Here is a 20,971-nt window from a genome sequence, read left to right as displayed (position 1 = left end):
AGTGACCATAGTATGGTAGAATTCTTCATTAAGATGGAGAGTGACACAGTTCATTCAGAAACTAGAGTCCTGAACTTAAAGAAAGGTAACTTTGATGGTATGAGACGAGAATTGGCTAGGATAGACTGGCGAATGATACTTAAAGGGTTGATGGTGGATAGGCAATGGCAGACATTTAAAGATCACATGAATGAACTTCAACAATTATACATCCCTGTCTGGCGTGGAAATAAAATAGGAAAGGTGGCTCAACCGTGGCTAACAAGGGAAATTAGGGATAGTGTTAAATCCATGGAAGATGCATATAAATTGGCCAGAAAAAGCAGCAAACGTGAGGACTGGGAGAAATTTAGAATTCAGCAGAGGAGGACAAAGGGTTTAATTAGGAGAGGGAAAATAGAGTGAGAGGAAGCTTGCAGGGAACATAAAAACTGACTGCAAAAGCTTCTACAGATATGTGAAGAGAAAAAGATTAGTGAAGACAAATGTAGGTCCCTTGCAGTCAGAATCAGGTGAATTCATAATGGGTAACGAAGAAATGGCAGACCAATTGAACAAATATTTTGTTTCTGTCTACGCTAAGGAAGACACAACCTTCCGGAAATACTAGGGGACTGAAGGTCTAGCGTGAAGGAGGATTTGAAGGAAATCCTTATTAGTCAGGAAATTGTGTTAGGGAAATTGATGGGATTGAAGGCCGATAAATCCCCAGGGCCTGGTAGTCTGCATCCCAGCGTACTTAAGGAAATGGTGCTAGAAATAGTGGATGCATTGGTGGTCATTTTCCAACATTCTATAGACTCTGGATCAGTTTCTATGGCTTGGAGGGTAGCTAATGTAACACCACTTTTTAAAAAAGGAGGGAGAGAGAAAACAGGTAATTATAGACTGGTTAGCCTGACATCGGTAGTGGGGAAAATGTTGGAATCAATTATTAAAGATGTAACAGGATCGAAAGATGTAACAGGACAGATGTAACAGGTCATTGAAAGTTGGCATGTAGGTAAAGCAGTGACAGGATCAGTCCAAGTCAGCATGCATTTATGAAAGGGAAATCATGCTTGACAAATCTTCTAGAATTTTTTGAGGATGTAACTAGTAGAGTGGACAAGGGAGAACCAGTGAATGTGGTGTATTTGGACTTTCAAAAGGCTTTTGACAAGTTCCCACACAAGAGATTAGTGTGCAAAATTAAAGCACATGGTATTGGGGGTAATGTATTGATGTGGATAGAGAACTGGTTGGCAGACAGGAAGCAAAGAGGAGGAATAAACGGGTCCTTTTCAGAATAGCAGGCAGTTACTCGTGGGGTACCGCAAGGTTCAATGCTGGGACCCCAGCTATTTACAATATACATTAATGATTTAGACGAAGGAATCGAATGTAATATCTCCAAGTTTGCAGATGACACTAAGGTGGGTGGCAGTGTGAGCTGTGAGGAGGATGCTAAGAGGCTGCAGGGTGACTTGGACAGGTTAGGTGAGTGGGCAAATGCATGGCAGATGCAGTATAATGTAGATAAATGTGAGATTATCCACATTGGTTGCAAAAACAGGAAGACAGAATATTATCTGAAAGGTGATAGATTAGGAAAAGGGGAGGTGCAACGAGACCTGGGTGTCATGGTACATCAGTCATTAAAAGTTGGCATGCAGGTACAGCAGGCGGTGAAGAAGGCAAATGGCATGTTGGCCTTCATCGCGAGAGGATTTGAGTGTAGGAGCAGGGAGGTCTTGCTGCAGTTGTACAGGGCCTTGGTGAGGCCACACCTTGAATATTGTGTACAGTTTTGGGTCTCCTAATCTGAGGAAGGACATTCTTGCTATTCAGGGAGTGCAGCGAAGGTTCACCAAACTGATTCCTAGGATGGCAGGATTGACATGAAGAAAGACTGGATCGACTAAGCTTATATTCACTGGAATTTAGAAGAATGAGAGGGGATCTCATAGAAACATATAAAATTCTGACGGGACTGGACAGGTTAGATGCGGGAAGAATGTTCCCGATGTTGGGGAAGTCCAGAACCAGAGGTCAAAGTCTAAGGGTAAGGGGTAAGCCATTTAGGACTGAGATGAGGAGAAACTTCTTCACCCAGAGAGTTGTTAACCTATCACAGAATATTGTTGATGCCAGTTCATTAGATATATTCAAAAGGGAGTTAAATATGGCCCTTACAGCTAAAGGGATCAACGGGTATGGAGAGAAAGCAGGAATGGGGTACTGAAGTTTCAAAAATGATCAGTCATGATCATATTGAATGGTGGTGCAGGCTCGAAGGGCCGAATGGCCTACTCCTGCACCTATTTTCTATGTATAGGTTGGTTATGGGACGGTTTGGGAATAGTTAATCATCAAGTCTGGCTTTGGGTTTGTTGGATGGATCACTACCAACCAAATTGAAACAAAACAAAGGGAACAAAAAAAAATGTCACCATCTGTATTCTTAGACGAAAGAAACTTTCAGTAGCCCAATAGACCATAGTGAAATGTACACCTTATTAACTGCAAAGATTTTGATCCAAAGGTTTTACTAGTTTAAGTCATGTGTAAGTATATATGGTATCTACACAAGTTTTACTATTGAAAATACAGTTTTTAAAACTTTGTATTATAGAGGAGTGTGACTCTATGATCCTATATAATAAATGGGTGCACATCCATAGAGTCTTTCCCTGCTGGTAAATCTTCTTAAAATTTGTTTCAGGTAATCAGTGTTTGCAGGAATTTCTGTGACACATGGTGGGGTAATGTCAGGTAGCATCTACTTCACAGGATGTGAATGCTTACTGGTCTCATTACAGGTCGCTCTCCTCAGTTAATTTTCCTGCCCCTTTGTTTTCAGTCAAGGATTTGCCATGACTGTATTATAAGAACTTCAACTATTGCCCAAACGTTATTTTTAAAAAAGGTTCAAGCTCACCTATTTTTGTTTTCCACAGGCTAAGTGCCCCGGTTATTCCTCTATGTTGTCCATCAGAAATAACCTGTGCAGCTGATAAATTCTTCAAGATTGAACCATCGGAACAAGTCAATGGCTGTTTTATTGCTGTATTAACTCGAGAGGTGGGTTCCATAGTTAGATTTTAGCAAATGTTACATATTTTTGCCAATTTATCTGAACTGCAATTCCAAATCAAATACAATCCATCATTGACAGCAACGTAAACTGTTAAGAGTATTTGAAATTTAATGAAGCAAATGTGTTTTCATCGAAGACGCTGTAATAATAATCATTACATAGCACAGAATTTAGAAATTGAGGATTTAGAAATTTCTATCTTGAAATTGCATAATATTAAACAGCAGAAATATTTTACAGCAACTTTTTTTTTATCATGGGTTCATCATCATAAGCAGTCCCTCAAAATCGAGGCAGAACTTGCTTCCACTCAAAGTGAGTTCTCAGGTGACTGAACAGTCCAATACGGGAATTACAGTCCCTGTCACAGGTGGGGCAGACAGTTATTGGAGGAAAGGGTGGGTGGGGAGTCTGGTTTGCCGCACGCTCCTTCCGCTGCCTGCGCTTGCTTTCCGCATGCTCTCGGCGACGTGTTTCGAGGTGCTCAGCGCCCTCCCGGATGCTCTTCCTCCACTTAGGGTGGTCTTTGTCCAGGGATTCCCAGGTGTCGGTGGGGATATTGCACTTTATCAAGGAGGCTTTGAGGGTGTCCTTGAAACGTTTCCTCTGCCCACCTGGGGCTCGCTTGCCGTGTAGGAGTTCCGAGTAGAGTGCTTGCTTTGGGAGTCTCGAGTCGGGCATGCGAACAATGTGGCCCACCCAGCGGAGCTGGTCGATAATATGGCTATAATATGATGGGCTATAATGTGATCGGAACCCACTTTTATTCAGTGTAATGAAGAGATCTCTCTGGCTTTTTCGTGAAATACTCTGCCAGGTATGATAATGACTCATGCATGAATCCTGTTCAAAAAAAGGGGCAAAGGATAAACTGCAGGCCAATCAGGCTAATGTCAATGGTGGAAAAACTACTAGAGACCATTGTTAAGGACAAAATTGATTCTCACTTGGATTAAGCGTGAGTTAATAAGGGACAGCCAACAGATTTATTAAAGGCAAATCATGTCTTACTGACCTGCTGGAGTTCTTTGATGAAGTAATAGAGAGGGTTGATGAAGTTAGTGCAGTAGATGTTGTCTATATGGACTTTCAAAAGACATTTGATAAAGTACCACACAACAGACTTATTTGGAAAATAGAAGCTCATGGTATTAAATAGATGGTGATAGCTTGGGCATATAATTAGCTAAGGGATAGGAAGCAGAGAGTAGCAGTTCACATATATTTTTCTGACTGGTGAAAAGTATGCAATGAGATCCCCCAGGGATCGTTGTTAGGACCATTTATTTTATTGTTATATATAAATGACCTGGATTTGAGTATAGGGAGCGCAATTTCAAAGTTTGCAGATGATACAAACTTGGCAGTGTAGTCTATAGTAAGAAGATAGCAGCAGACTTCAGAAGGACATAGACAAACTGGTGAAATGGGCAGACTCATGACTGATTTGTGCCTCAACTCCATTTACATGTCCTTACTTCATTACCCTTCATACCCTTACCTAACAAAAAGCTATTGATCTCAGTCTTGACAAAATCAATTGACCTAGCATTCACAGCCTTTGTGGGTGGGGTGGGGTGGGGGGGGGTTGCGGGGGAGGGAGAAAGTTCCAGATTTCCACTACCCTTTGTGTGAAAAATGTATTTCTGATTTCACTGCTAAATACTCCAGCTCTATATTTTAAGATGATCCCCTCCAGAGGAAAGAGTTTGTGTGTATCTATGCTATTGAATCTCTTTTATCATTTAAACAATTAGATCACCCCCTCAACCTTCTAAATTCAAGCGAATACAAACCAAGTTTATGCAACCTGTCCTCATAATTTAACCCTTTAAGCCCTAGTATAATTCTGGTGAATCTGTGCTATGCTCCCTCCAAGGCCAATATATCCTTCCTCAGGTTTGGTGCCCAAAACTGAATGCAGTACTCCAGGTGGGGTCAGACCAAGGCTCTGCACAACTGAAGCATAACTTCCTTACTCTTTTTTTTATTCCAACCCACTAATGGATTTCTACTCCTGTAAGGGGTGGTTTGCAGGGGGTCAGCTTTCCCTTCTGACCTTATATGAGCGGTTCCGAACCCTTGGTTCTAGACACTGAAAATTATGAAGGGACTGTGACAGACTTGGACAGACAATCGGTTTCAAGGTAGGAAGCAGGTATGGCTTTATTGTGTTTAAAAAAAAGTAAAAGGCACACCTTTAATAACACAGACACAGACCAATACACACTGAAGGGTACAACACATTGAATACAATGTCAAATTACAGCCTGTGGGGAAAAGAATACAGCTTAAACTCTAAATGGGGTAAAGAGGAGAATGCAGATACATTTACACAGGTTATCCTAGCCTTCCCCCTCCCAATTCCCCTAACTAACTAAGTTATAGCTCTGAGGGTTCAGGGGCTATGCTCACCAATCCCTTTAGACAGTTGCCGGTGAATCGCGGTTTCGGGGTTCGCTGCACTTGGCCTTCTAGGCGAGCCGTACCCCGGACGGAGGAGAGGACTTCGGACTGCGTAGTCTTCAGTTGGGGTGCGTCCGTTGATGCGGTAAGTTGCGTTTTGGATGTATTGGGTAAGTACCTACTTTCTTTAGTTAGGAATAGTTTTAGTTAGTCCCTTTTGGAAATTTCTCCCCCGTTGGCCGTTCAGAAGTAGATTGCAGAGTGGTTGTCAATTTGTTTGCTGACAACCTTCCGTTTCGTGGGCCTCATGCTCGGTCAGTTCCTGATCAGTTCTGGTAGTTTCCTTCACTATTCCATTTCTTCACTGTAGAGCAAGCAGGCTGCTTGTCTGTGTCTGTGTTCCAGTCTGTGCGAGTTCCAGTCTGTGTTCTGCTTCTCATGTGTTCTCCTAGTTTCTGTGTTCTGCTAGTCTTTCCTTGTAAAACTGGGGAATAGATATATCCCCAAAAAAAGGCTCTGTTATCTCCCATCAAATCTCTTGGGCTCTGTTTAAACTGTTCTGTCTATTGATTTTCAAATGTCTCCTTTGTCAGCAGTAACTCGATTAGGGTGTGAGAATGTGCTATCACTGGTTTTGCATTGTTTTAGGATTGTCCAGTTTTTCTGACCATGATTTCCATTGTGCTTGATTGGGTAATTCGATTATTTCTTAGGGGTGAATAGTTCCCCCAGACAGCCTGGGATCCTTAATACACGAATTTGCTTCAGACGTTGGCTCCACCTCCTGTATTTGGTAACACTTTTTCGCAGCCAAAATGTTGTAGAATCTTAAAATTGATATGCTCCTTCCCATAGATGTTTAGGGGATCTCCAGCTTCTGTAATTTAGGTCCATTTTGAATTCCCTTTCCTATGAGTCCAAACACTGGGGGGGGGGGTCTCCATGAATGCATCCCCTTTTATCCCCCGCAGGCTTCGTCTGCCCCTTTAAACTCATTTTAAAAGCCCAGAAAGGGATTCTTCTCCTCTGCAGGGGAAAGGTACCTGGAATCTTTGCGAGATATTGGTAAATTCTACATTTCCTGATTACTATTCAGTGATCCCTATTTGTCAAATATGTGTGGAAAGCAATTGAGGACAGAATAGTGCTCAACTGTGTTGCCCCCAAGTTGAATAGCCTTCCAACCTGTTCTTTGAGGCTCATACATGAAGAATGATCACTTGGGTGAAATGCTGGAGGGTGGCTGACTTCTGCGGAACTTCACTGCAGCATGAATTATCAACTTCAGGAGAGGGGTAAACAGAGGAAAATGCTTCTGCTTAATCATTAAACAAGAAGACTCTTTTCTCCCTCATTTTATTCAGATACTGAGTGTGAAAATATCTTTACTTGTTTTTTCCCCACCGAAACAGTTAAAAGTTCTAGTAAATTTGAGAAGATAATTCTGCCCAAGCAAGATTCACTTTCAGTAATTCTTTTACGTTATCATTCTGTTCATGAGGAATTTCAATTCGGCAATTTTGTGTAAAATAAAGAGGATTTATACTATGCTACAAAGTTACAATACAGATTGATGATTCAGATGTTATAATAGACCATGCAATTGATAATGATTCGTCAGATTATGCTATTGCAGTTAATGCATTCCAATATAATAACCTAAACTGTACTTTGGATTTGGATATTTTGATAGTCAAGCAAGGTTAGAGTGCTGTAAAGTACACTGGGTCTGTAAAGTTCACCATTACCTGAAACTGTCTGCCATGGCAGTCCTGTAACTTTTCTGTGCTCCTAGCAGTTACCAGAGTTAATTTAATGAGACAACTATACTTTTGATGGTTGTCTGCATCTGTACCCTGTTGTTAAGAAGATAGAATAGTTATTATACTTTGTATACAATGTCACAGTAATTATGACTGCAGCAATCAAGTACATCCCATCTTCTGACAGGAAGGATATAATTTATGTGAAAATATGATACGAGGAGTTGCATTGCTGAAAGAAGATTTTACTTGTGAAGTATGGCTTGCTTGTGATCTTTTCAGCTTGTCCTGAAAGAAAGGAGTGTATAATGGTAGCCCAGTGATATGTTTTGAGGATGTGCATGTCATTGGCGATCAGAGTGGATGTTGTACGAAAAGTGACAGAGGGATGGAGAAGTGAAGGAAGTAATAGTGAGGACAGTAGCCGGTGTGGAGTGTGAGTAGTAGCAGAAGGAGGCGGAGTGAAGTGTGGTGCAGTGAGGGACTCTTTGGCACTCCAGGTAGGAAAAGCACCTCACTTCTTCAGTGACCTGATGGTTTGATTTTATTACTACACATTGGATTTTACACACACATGGGATTATTTCAGAATAATAAACGCTCATCTGATGTTTACGTGTCTATTAATTCTTGGTTGAATATATTTATTTCTCAAACCACCACAATCCCCCGGTCAGTGTTTGAAACCTAGGGACACACACACACTTGTGTTAAGTATATCTGAAATGTCCCCGGCAGATTCCAGTGCTCAGCAGAAAAAGTGCCCCTCCCCTGTAAGAGGTTTATGCTGCCATTAAATACCATCAGGGACATGTCATTTTCAGGCCTCAGTTAGGCAAGCTGCCAATGAACAGTGCAAGTAGTGGTGGCAGCCTGCCTCTCAATGTTACTGAGCTAGAGGGATTAGTTTCTCTATTTAATGGCACCCATGTGTACGCAGTGCTGATTTGGCGCCAGAAAATTCTACCCTGTAATGTGAATTTAGTCATGTGACATTCATTGAATGTCATCACGTCAGCCATTTTGAAACCTTTAACTTTTCATAGTTCATCAAAGTAAAAAGATAACCCTTTTTTAAATTGCATACAATTACATAGATTACATTAAGTCTAAGGCACAGAAACAGGCCATTTGGTTCATCTGGCTGATGTTTATGCTCCATACAAGCCTCTACCTATCCCTCTTGATCGAACCCGATCAGCATATCCTTCTATTCCTTTCTCCCTTAGGCACTTATTTAACTTAAATGCATCTTTGCTGTCTGCTTCAACTACCCCTTGAGGTAGCGCATTCCACATTCTTACCACTCTTTTTGGATAAAAAAGTTTCTCTTGAATTTCCTATTGGATTTGCTAGTGACTATCTCGGTGACAGATTAGGAAAAGGGGAGGTGCAACGAGACCTGGGTGTCATGGTATATTAGTCATTGAAGGTTGGCATGCAGATACAGCAGGCGGTGAAGAAAGCAAATGGCATGTTGGCCTTCATAGCGAGGGGATTTGAGTACAGGGGCAGGGAGGTGTTACTACAGTTGTACAGGGCCTTGGTGAGGCCACACCTGGAGTATTGTGTACAGTTTTGGTCTCCTAACTTGAGGAAGGACATTCTTGCTATTGAGGGAGTGCAGCGAAGGTTCACCAGACTGATTCCCGGGATGGCGGGACTGACATATCAAGAAAGACTGGATCAACTGGGCTTGTATTCAATGGAGTTCAGAAGAATGAGGGGGGATCTCAGAAACATTTAAAATTCTGACAGGTTTAGACAGGTTAGATGCAGGAAGAATGTTCCCAATGTTGGGGAAGTCCAGAACCAGGGGTCACAGTCTAAGGATAAGGGGTAAGCCATTTAGGACCGAGATGAGGAGAAACTTCTTCACCCAGAGAGTGGTGAACCTGTGGAATTCTCTACCACAGAAAGTTGTTGAGGCCAATTCACTAAATATATTCAAAAAGGAGTTAGATGAAGTCCTTACTACTAGGGGGATCAAGGGGTATGGCGAGAAAGCAGGAATGGGGTACTGAAGTTGCATGTTCAGCCATGAACTCATTGAATAGCGGTACAGGCTCAAAGGGCCGAATGGCCTACTCCTGCTCCTATTTTCTATGTTTCTATGTATGACCGCCAGCTTTGGACTCTCCCATTAGTTGAAGATTTGTTAATGCCACCTTGATTATTGATAACACATTATATATAAAGTCCTATTTTGAAATTGATTTGGGAAAATTCAATTCTATTGAGGAAATATTTTCAAGAAATTCTGATCCGGTGCGTACATTTCTTGTACTACCCTGCTCAATCTCAGAATCTAGGTGGTTAAAAATTTCAAAAGCTTCAGCATCAATGAGAAATACTCATTTGCCCAGATTATAAATTTAGTTTGTATGCACAACAGAAGCAATCATGCCTGAGGCCAGAAATCAGAATGGACCGCACTGAGAGTTTTTACTTCCATCATTACACTACAACTTGTGAGAATGGAATCTGAAACCCAGGATTGGAATCAAAGTATACTGTCAGACTTTTTCTCCCATTCTCACTAGTACGGTTCTTGAAACAGGTTTATTAGTGTGCCAAAGTATCAAACCTGTGTTATCTGGTGAGAAGTGAGGCAAATGGCTTGAATACAGTGCTTAATTAAGTTAATGCAAATATTTTCTATCCGGAGTAAGACCACAAACTCGCTACCTTCTGTAATCTACTGCTTTGCCATTTCTGCTAGCACAATATAGTCCAGGGCAACCCATAAGTCTGAGTTTCTGAGTTCATGCTCCTAGCATGGAGCCATGCCCGCCAGAAGCGCATCTTGAAAAACCGTGTGCACATTCACCACAGTATTCTGCCCATTAACTTTGGCATTGGACAAGTCCAAATTGCAAGGTAATTGCTTTTTGGCATATTCTTGCAGTCGCAAAAAATATTTGCTTAACTGCTCGCAATGATGTAGTACCTTTAATGTAGAAAAATGCCCCAAAGGGCCTCACAGAGGCACAATCACAAAGTGGATGCCAAGCCAAAGAAGGAGCATTTAGGAGACTAAAAGCATGATCAGAGAGGTGAGTTTTAAGAAGGGTCGTAAAAGATGAGAGGGAGGTGGAGAGGAGCAGAGATTTAAGGAAGAATTTAATGCTCCTGTGAAACGCCTTGGGATGTTTAATTACATTAAAGGTGCTGTATAAATGCAAGTTGGTGTTGTGCCACCAGAGATGTGGCAAAGAGAAGAGTGGATGCACTGGAGCCCAGAATGGGAGGAATGGAGAGTTCGGGGGGAGGTGTTGTAGGGCTGGAGGAAGTTATAAAGATGGGGAGAGTCGAGGACATGAAGGGATTTAAACATAGGATGAGAATGATAAATTCTAGATTTTGGGAGACTGGGAGCCAATGTAGGTCAGCGAGAACAGGTATTTGGTCTGGGATAGGAGACAGACAGCTAAGTTTTTGGACGGTGGGGGGATGGGAGGCTGGCCAGGAGAGTATTGGAATAGTCATGTCTAGATGTTACAAAGACATGGATAATGGTTTCAGCAGTAAATGACTAAGGCAGGCGATATTATGGAGGTGGAACTAGGCAGTCTTTGTTGTGTTGGTAGTTTTGTGATTGGGGGTCATGCATTGAGCAGTGTGTGGGGCGAGTGGTGCAGTTATAGGTGATGGCTTTTGAAGATGCATTCACTGACCTTGACCAGTGGTCTGAGGTCATGAAGCTTCTTTGGGCACTGGAGCCAGGTGGTGGGGATGACACTGCTGGTAGTGATGGCCTTGGGGATGTAGTCCCACATCCTTCTTTCTGGAGGGTCTCCTGGCCACTGTGGGCAGAGGGCCCCTGCACAAATCTGGACTGCTGCGTGCGAGACCCTGGGTGCCCCTTCCCTGGCTTGCTGAACCATTTGTATTAGTGCTGAGGCAGTTTCCCCGTTTTTTCAGTTTAGGAAGGTAATTCAACTTGAAGAGCTGAATAATCACATTTGGAACATCTTTTAAATATTGAATATTTGTAAAAAGACAAAGGGATGAAAAATGTATTGAATATGCACATTTTATTTTGTCTTACTTCAATGTGCATGGCCCCTTTTAAATTTCAGAGCTCCTCACTGCGCACAACGCATTGCGAGCTTCACAGCCTCGCACACTGGCGCTTGGGGAAACAAGGTTGACTAGATTCGTCCTGGATCCTCTGTGTAACACCACCAGGGCGATGTTGCACCTAAAGCTAGCGCTGCACCATCTACCTTCATGCCCCCCACACCAATTTAGGTCGGTTAGCGCTGCAGCCATTTCGGACGGTGGTTAATGGCAGTTGGCGGTGACACCGACTGCTTTGCTGGCAATCACCAATTTCCCTCCCAAGTACTTTGACAGTTAAAATCCTTTTGTACAATAGCTGAGTTTTAGGCTAGAATTTTCCAGGGGGTTAGCGAGCACACTAGGTTGGGTGGGGTGGGAAAGTGTTTTTTTCCCCACATCGATTTGGGACCCTACTGTGAACCCACTGATACGTGCCTTTTCCAATGTCTGGTTTGTCAACGCTGAGCAGACCCGACCGGCAGTGGCGGGGGACCTAATTAAAACGATTAGCATCTAATTGCTAGATGCTTAACAGCCTTTTTTCACTTACCTTTTGTCTTTAACTTCATGACCATGGGATCTCCACTGACCATGGCTGTCAATCTGAGGCGGGAGTTCAGTGGCCATTGCTCCAGCTGATTACTTGACAGCTTCAAATGTACAGTAAAAGCTCCCACATGACCGATGATCACTTTCATCAGGCAGAAGCTTTTTTCTCTCACTCCATTTCCAGCACATATTCTGCAGGCTTTCAACTTTCCACTCGCCAACCACTCTCATCTCATTGGAAGAACTCTCTCACCATTGACAGAATACTTCTGCAATCTCTACTTCACTTTAGTCCTCAGAATCCCAACACAATCAGCCCTAACACCAGCAGCACCAACAACAATACCAACCTTCTCCACAATCAATTGATGCCGCACATGGCATCAGCACCCGACCACATTTTTGCCTGAGAGGCCAGGGATAGCCTCACCATGGCCAGATTTACTTCACTTGACGCTGTACACCCTGGTTGCCACATGATGCGCCAGGTTGGCACCACCCAACCCCATACAATACCCAAGCCAGTACTTTCACACTCATCACCATTACGAGGGGATACCCTTATGTCTCACCATTCACTGCAACTCACTAAGCCACTTCCAAAGGTGCGCACAAATCTGTCCAAGATTGCAAAGCGTTGGAAATCATGGCCCTGAAATTCCGTTTTGGTCTTCCTGTGGGCAAACTAAAGAAAAAAGGTAAAAAAACTGCGCGCTTACCTGTTGCTGCTGTGCCCACTCGAACTTCTGAGCCTGAGGCCTTCACTCCTACACATCGGAGCGCGTGCATGTCAGGAAGAGCGCAGGGCTGGAGCTGTAGTCACATGGCTCTGGGCAGCCAATCAAGGTAAGTATTTTCTCATTCATAATAAAGGGAACTCTAAGTTGGACTTCCCATTATTATGAATGAGAAACCCCCCTAAACACACACAAAATCAATAAAAAATAGAAAAATACACAACATATTTAAGAATCATTTAAATTAAAGTTCTTATAAAAAAAATTATATTTCCCCGACTATTTTTAAAGGTACCTTAAATTAAACTTACCATAGTGGGGAGGGTTTTTAACAATAAAGTATGTTTTCATATGAGTTTCATTTAATTTTAATGTTTTTATGTATATTTAAACACTTGCGCCTGTAAAAGTAGGCTTATATGCCTGCTTTTACAGGCACAAGATTTTAAAGGACATTTACAGGGCAAGATAGTCGTAAATATCGGAAATCTCGCCCTGCAAATGTCCTCACTCCCGATATGTGTGAGAACTGTCAAACCAGAAACTTGACAGATCGGAAATGCCGGTTTTCAGCGTATGCGCTTTGCGCGCTGAAACCTGGCTTTTCCGATGACTTCCCGGGTCCGTAAGAACTTCATACGGACCCAGGACATCGGAATTTCAGGGCCAATATTTTAATGTTTGACAGCACATTAACAGAAGCTTTACATGAATATTGGATAAAGCACCCAAGTGCCTACCCTTGTGTGTTGTTAGTTGGTATGGTTGCACTAGGATAAGGGTGAGTGTGAGATGGGGATGTGATAATGTAGATAGAGAGAGAGGGATGGGTGGAGGGGCAAGGTAAGTTGGTGTGAGTAAGGATGTGCAAGAGTAGGGTAGGGAAGGCAGAGTGATAGGGATGTGATGAGAGGCACAGCAGGATGAAGTTGGCTTTGTGCTAACGTTTCGTGATCTAATGAGATCATTGAAAGGTTTGCTCTGCTGCACCCAGGTCCTCCTGACCACATGTCCGCTTGTGCCCTCCTGTGCTATGTGAAACCAGGCTGCATTGGTCTCCTGGGGAGGTCAATGTTTGCAGCACTTCAATGCTGTAGAACACTGACAGCACAAATGTCAAAATAAATTTGAACATGGTCTCTTTAAGGAAACTGGCTGATGATGCATCCTGAAATGACAGCACCGGACCCACTTCCTCTAATTGGCTGGTAAATGCACTGGGTGGGCTTAACAAGCCCCAGCAACGTAAATTAATTGCACAGAGTGGGATAGAGCCAGCAGCAGGGTCAGGACCCGCCACCGATATTGGCCGCCACGGACCCGCCGAGGCAAGTAAAATCGCAGCCTTAAAGTGGCAGCTAGTAAAACAATATTGGACAAAAGGACATAATATTTGTTATAGTGGTACTAAACCCAACAGAATAACTTAATATGACTTTGACACTGACCGATCCTAAGGCAACTTTTGCATAGAAGTTATAATACAAACCATTCGGCCTAACCAGCCTATAATGGTGTTTACCCTCCACATGAACGAATAGTCCTAAACACGTTTACCTACCCTGTTCCCATAATCCCTTTATTCCTTTTTCTTCATCCTCCTATCCAATTTAATGTGGAATATTGATCTAGTTTCTGCCTTAACCTCTAAACTCGCTTCTGCATTTTTGTGGCTTCAATAAAATTGGTCAGGCTAAGTAGATACTTTTAAGGCCTTAGGAATAAAGGGCCCAGGGAACAATCCCAGTGACTGAATGGTGAAGCCTGAGGCACCCAACATTAGGTCTCGGGTCTCATTTCCATCAAGCTGGCGAGCTGTGGAGAGCAACAGGCAGCTTGCTGGTAAGTGAAAATGGGGCCACTGCTGGCGTCTCAGCATTCTCGGGTAAGTAAACAAGTGGGACGAAGGGGATGAGGGGTATTCGGGTCAGGAGATCGTGGTGACGATCGGTGTCCATCTGGTGGGGGTTGGGGGATCTTTCCCAATTTGCCGGGTGACACACTTCCAACTGGTGTGCTTTCTGCCCACCATATTGGAGGCTTAGGAAGCCATTTAGCGCCCAAAAAATGGACCCAGCGAGGCTGAACAAGATAGCATGAAGGATTCCACTTCAAGACTGGGATCACAGCAGTGGGAACTGGTCATGGTGTTTATCCAGTACATATATTTTTTGATGACTAGAATGCAAGCATTCCTTCTCAGTTGAGATACACCACAGCTATACCCTTGGATAAGAATGGATGTTTAATTGAGCTAGTAGATATTTCTTCTAGTTTTATTTTTCCAGGGTCCCAAATTCATAGGCAAATTGCAACATAAATAATTTGCAAAAGTTTTTTTTTCCAGTTTCTGATAACTAAGATTGATAGGTTCTATCATGTTGTGCAGGCTGATGCAAAGTTCTCTTCACTTAGTCATTTATTGTGTCTCCTGATATCTTTCAACTACAGATGTAATATAGTAAGTCGCAAGTTCACAAGGAAACTTTAGCCCATTCTAAGAAGCAGTTAAAATCAATGAATGCATGAGGGAAATGGGCTTCATTCACTAATTGCATCAAATGTGTATTGTCTGTTACCAGGTATTCGGTGAAGTTCATACATACAGTACCTAGATTTATTTAACTATTCAAATTCTTACTGTAGCTAGGAGCTCTTACAACATTGTGGACAATATTAGCCAGATAGCTAAGCAATTGGATGTAGATGTCAGGGCAGTTGTCCTGTACCTCCTGCACATCTTTTCAAATATCATTTCCCGCTGAGCTTGCAATAAAAATCTGATGCAGCTGCTCTTTTCAAGTAATGTCTTATTTGTGTGCCAGGTGGAAGTCCCTTTGGACAGCTTCAAAAAGCTTTTTTAAAAAAATGTCTGTAAACCATTCCAGGTAACTGACTCATCAGGTACAGCATCTGACCATGGCTTCCTCAATTCAGAAACAATCCCTTTCGAAGAAGGAAAGGAATCATCCCAGCGAAGAAGCAAAACCACAAGCTTAGTCAAAGAAAAAAGATTGTCGTTCATGCCTCCCTTTATCACTACCCACTAACCCCCAGTCATTGTAGGAGGACACTCAGTGGGGCATCAAATCGTGCAAGATGTTTGAGTGCGGGAAACTGTGAAAGAGGGTTATACAATAAATGTCATAGTTTCTACTCCAAAATTCATTGGAGTCACTTTTTCTGAGCAGTCTGGTAATACTCGAACAGCTGAACCTGGGGAACGTAATAAGAATAGGAGCAGGAGTAGGCCATATGTCCGCCCGAGCTTGCTCTGCCATTCAATAAGATCTTTCCCGCCCGATCACCTCCATACACAAACCTCTGAGTGAAGAAATTCCTCCCATCTCTGTCTTAAATGGCCTACTCCTTATCCTGAGACTGCCCCTAGTTCTAGACACTCCAGCCAGGGGAAACAACCTCTCAGCATCTACCCTGTCAATCCCCTTCAGAATCTTGTATGTTTCAATGAGATCACCTCTCATTCTTCTAAATTCCAGAGAGTATAGGCCCATTCTATACAATCTCTCATCATAAGACAGCCCTCTCATCCCAAGAATCAATCTAGTGAACCTCTGTTGCACCACCTCCAAGGCAAATATATCCTTCCTTTGATAAGGAGACTAAAACTGCACAGTACTCCAGGTGTGGTTTCACCAAGGACCTGTACAATTGTAGCAAGACTTCCTTACTCTTATACTCCAACCCCTTGTAATAAAGGACAATATGCCATTTGCCTTCCTTGCTTGCTGTATCTGCATGCTAGCTTTCTGTGTTTCTTGCACAAGGACACCCAAATCTCTCTGAACACCAACATTTAAAAGTTTCTCACTATTTAAAAAATATACAGTATTTCTATTCTTCCAAGCAAAGTGAATAACCTCACATTCCCCTACATTATACTCCACCTGCCACCTTACTGCCCACTCACTTAGTCTATCAATATCCCTTTGCAGATGCTTTGTGTTCTCCTTACAGCTTACTATCCCTCCTAGCTTTGTATCGTCAGCAAACTTGTATACATTATACTTGGTCTCTTCATCAAGGTCATTAATATAGATTGTAAATAGCTGAGGCTCAACTGCTGATCCTTGTGGCACCCCACTAGTTACCGACTACCAACCTGAAAAAGACCCATTTGTCCCTACTCTCTTTTCTGAGCATCATCATCATAGGCAGTCCCTCCGAATCGAGGAAGACTTGCTTCCACTCTTAACATGAGTTCTTAGCTGGCTGTACAGTCCAATACGAGAACCACAGTCTCTGTCACAGGTGGGATAAATAGTCGTTGAGGGAAGGGGTGGGTGGGACTGGTTCACCGCACGCTCTTTCCGCTGCCCGCGCTTGATTTCTGCATGCTCACGGTGACTAGACTCGAGGAGCTCAGTGCCCTCCCGGATGCACTTCCCCCACTTAGGGCGGCCTTTGACCAGGGACTCCCAGGTATCAGTGGGGATGTCGCACTTTATCAGGGAGGCTTTGAGGGTGTCCTTGTAACGTTTCTGCTGCTCACCTTTGGCTCGTTTGCCGCGAAGGAATTCCGAGTAGAGCGCTTGCTTTGGGAGTCTCGTGTCTGGCATGTGAACTATGTGGCCTGCCCAGCGGAGCTGATCAAGTGTGGTCAGTGCTTCAATGCTGGGGATGTTGATCTACATGAGGACGCTAACGTTGGTACGTCTGTCCTCCCAGGGGATTTGTAGGATCTTGCGGAGACATCGTTGGTGGTATTTCTCCAGCGACTGGAGGTGTCTGCTGTACATGTTTCTGAGCCATACAGGAGGGCTGGTATAACTACAGCCCTGTAGACCATGAGCTTGGTGAGGGCTTGGTCTTCAAACACTCTTTTCCTCAGACGGCCGAAGGCTGCACTGGCGCACTGGAGGCGGTGTTGGATCTCGTCAATGCCTGCTCTTGTTGTTAGGACGCTTCCGAGATAAGGGAAGTGGTCCACGTTGTCCAGGGCCGCGCTGTGGATCTTGATGACTGGGGGGCAGTGCTGTGCGGCGAGAACAGGCTGGTACATTATCTCCAATCCTATGAGCTCTTGTGTAATAATCTTTTATGTGGCACTTCATCAAATGCCTTTTTGAAATCCAAATATACTACAACCACTGGTTCTACTTTATCTATCCTGCTAATTATATCCTCAAAAAACTCTAAATACATTTGTCAAACATGATTTCCCTTTCGTAAAACCATGTTGACTCTGCCTAATCATGTTATGATTTTCTAAGTGCCTTGATACCACTTCCTTAACAATGGATTCCAGCATTTTCCCAACGACTGATGTGATGTCAGGCTAACTGGCCTGTAGTTCCCTGTTTTCTCGCTCCCTCTCTTGAATAGTGCTGTTATATTTCCTACCTTCCAATTCGCTGGGACGGTTCAAGAATCTAGGGAATTTTGAAAGATCAAAACCAATGCATCCACTGTCTCTGCAGCCACCTCTTTTAGAACCCTAGGATGAAGGCTATCAGGTCCAGGGGATTTGTCGACTTTTAGTTTCTCTAGTACTTTTTCTCTACTTATATTGGGCTAAATTTTCCCCAGTGATTTGTGCCGGTTTTTTGGAGCAGGCTGCTCTTTTTGGCCTAAGTTGAAAAACTGCAGTTTCCCCAATCAGTTTGCACCAGTGTAACTCAGTACGATTTTTTTTAGTTCAATTTTTTTTCAGCCAAAGGGGGCGTAACCAGCCACCTACACCAATTCTGGCCATTTAGGGAAGTTTGACCAGCTGAGAGTTACTCCAGTTCTGCTTAGACTAGCATATGTGGCCTCTCCAGAAAAACATTCTGAAGAGTTAAGGAAATCGGCGCAAGAATGAAAATCGGCACAGCAGATGCCCGGACACACTAAAAGAATTGAAAAATACAAAGCCGCAACTTGCCTCCAACCCCACCCGAAGGGCTTGCCGGTCCGGTCCCATTCTCTGTCTCCATTCTCCAGGTCCGGTCCCATTCTCAGTCCTCAGTTCACACAGAGAAACAGAGAGCGAGAGAGAGACCGAGAATGGGATGGGATGGGACTGGACTGTCAAGCCCTTCGCGTGGGGTTGGAGGTAAGTTGCTGCTATGTGTTTTTCAAATCTGTTAATGTGTTGGGAGCTGGCTGTATGCGTCATTTTGCAACCATGGCAGCCCGATCTTTTTGGCGCAGATCAATGCTCCACCCCCAAAACTAAAGGTCGGGTTACGCCACGCCAAAATGAAGAAATCCAACGAGGAAACTTAGAATTTTTTTTTGCCGTACTTAAGCCCCAAAAAATCGGGCGTAACTCTTCAAGTACACCAAAAAAATGCTTTGAGGAAAATTGAACCCATTAATTCTTCTTCTTAGGCAGTCCCTCAAATTGAGGATGACTTGCTTCCACACCAAAAAGGGATGAGTTTGATTAGTTCACAGGTGTTTCAATAAAGGATCTAATATTCCAGGTCCCGAACTGCCTATTGAAAGGTGGAAGATGCCTGTGCGTGGATTTTTTTAATGTGTGGTGGCCGTTGCACACCAGCCACCACACGGGCTTGACAGAGCTTGGTCTTTGTCCAGTGGTAAGGATTAACCAAGATAACTGGAGACCAGCTCTGCTGCACGGACCTAGTGGGCACAAATATCTCAGTGTGGGCTGGTCCATGCTGCCCCTGGACCCATGCCTCTCCTGGGCCCCAAACTCATGCCTCTCCTGGGCCCCAATCACATCACTCTGCAATCTCTTGCCGCTCCTGCGCCTCGGCCTCGCCACTCCTGCTGTACCTGCCCACGCTCCAATCACTGACCTGAATTATGGTGACGTCCAATCCAGTCACCCTCTTCACAGCCGTTGCCCTCCTGCATCAGCTTGCGATGTACCCTGTAGTGGGACGCCGCCTCGCTGCTCCAGGGTTGCCGCTCCTTTTAAGGCCCCGACCTGCCGCAGATGTTCCCTCACAGGTCGTTAAGTTCCTCACCCTCATTAGACCCTTGATTGCCCATCATTTTGGGTATGTTTTTTGTGAAGATAGGTTCAAAATATTTGTTTAACATTTTTGCCATTTTCTTATTCCCCATAATAATTTCTCCTGCCTCAGCCTCTAAGGGACCAATGTTTATTTTTGCTGCTCTCTTCCTTTTTTACATGCTTGTAGAAGCCCCTACAATGTATTTTTATATTTCTTGCTAGTTTTCTCCCATAGTCTTATTTTTTCCTTTTTTACCAATTTTTTGGTCATCCTTTGCTGGTTTCTGAAACTCTCCCAATCCTCAGGCTTACTATTATTCTTCGCAACATTATAAGCTTCTTCTTTCAATCTAATGCTATCCTTAAGTTAGCCATGGATGGATCACTTTTCCTGTGTAGTTTTTGTTTCTCAATGGAATGTATTGTTGAGAATTATGAACTATTTCTTTAAATGCTAGCCATTGCTTATCTACTGCCATACCTTTTAGTCTATTTTTCAAATCTCCCTTAGCCAACTCGCCATTCATACCTATGTAATTGGCTTCATTTAAGTTTAAGACTCGAGTTTAAGACTTAGGCAAGTCACTCTCAAATATAATGTGAAATTCTACTGTATTATGATCACTCTGCCCCAGAGGATTCTTTACTATGAAATTGCTAATTAACCCTGTCTCATTACACAATACAAGATCTAAAATAGCCTGTTCCCTGGTTGGTTCCATGACGTATTATTCTAGGAAATTGTCCCGAATGCATTCCATGAACTCGTCCTTCAGACTACCTTTGACAATTTAATTTATCCAGTCTCTATGAAGATTAAAGTCCCCCACGCTTATTGTATTACCTTTGTTACAAGCTCCGACTATTTCTTGATTAATATTCTGTCCAATGGTATAGCTACTGTTCAGGAGCCTATATACGACGCACACCAGTGTTTTCTGCCCCTTGGTAGAAACATAGAAAATAGGTGCAGGAGTAGGCCATTCGCCCCTTCGAGCCTGCACCACCATTCAATAACATCATGGCTGATCATTCGCCTCAGTACCCCTTTCCTACTTTCTCTCCATACTCCTTGATCCTTTTCGCCGTAAGGGCCATATCTAATTCCCTCTTGAATATATCTAACGAACTGGCATTAACAACTCTGCGGTAGGGAATTCCATAGGTTAACAACTCTCTGAGTGAAGACGTTTCTCCTCATCTCAGTCCTAAATGGTTTACCCTTGATCCTTAGACTGTGTCCCCTGGTTCTGGATTTCCCCAACATCGGGAACATTCTTCCTGCATCTGACCTGTCCCGTCCCGTCAGAATTTTATATGTTTCGATGAGATCCCCTCTCATCCTTCTAAACTCCAGTGAATAAAGGCCCAGTCGACACATCCTCTCCTCATACGTCATCCCGGGAATCAGTCTGGTGAAGCCTCGCTGCACTCCCTC

The 20,971-nt window shown here is 43.4% G+C and overlaps 1 protein-coding gene across 1 annotated transcript in view; it reads left to right on the top strand.

The window, feature by feature from the left end:
* Positions 1 to 20,971, top strand: part of LOC139232761 (putative methyltransferase NSUN7) — a 265,021-nt gene that overhangs the window by 182,628 nt on the left and 61,422 nt on the right. The window contains exon 11 of the mRNA XM_070863266.1: positions 2,940 to 3,063. Coding sequence (XP_070719367.1) covers positions 2,940 to 3,063 — 124 coding nt within the window. The remainder of the gene's footprint in view (positions 1 to 2,939; positions 3,064 to 20,971) is intronic.

Source organism: Pristiophorus japonicus, chromosome 2 (genome assembly GCF_044704955.1).
Source record: "Pristiophorus japonicus isolate sPriJap1 chromosome 2, sPriJap1.hap1, whole genome shotgun sequence".
Taxonomy (NCBI): domain Eukaryota; kingdom Metazoa; phylum Chordata; class Chondrichthyes; family Pristiophoridae; genus Pristiophorus; species Pristiophorus japonicus.
This window is presented reverse-complemented; position numbering and strand designations above follow the sequence as displayed.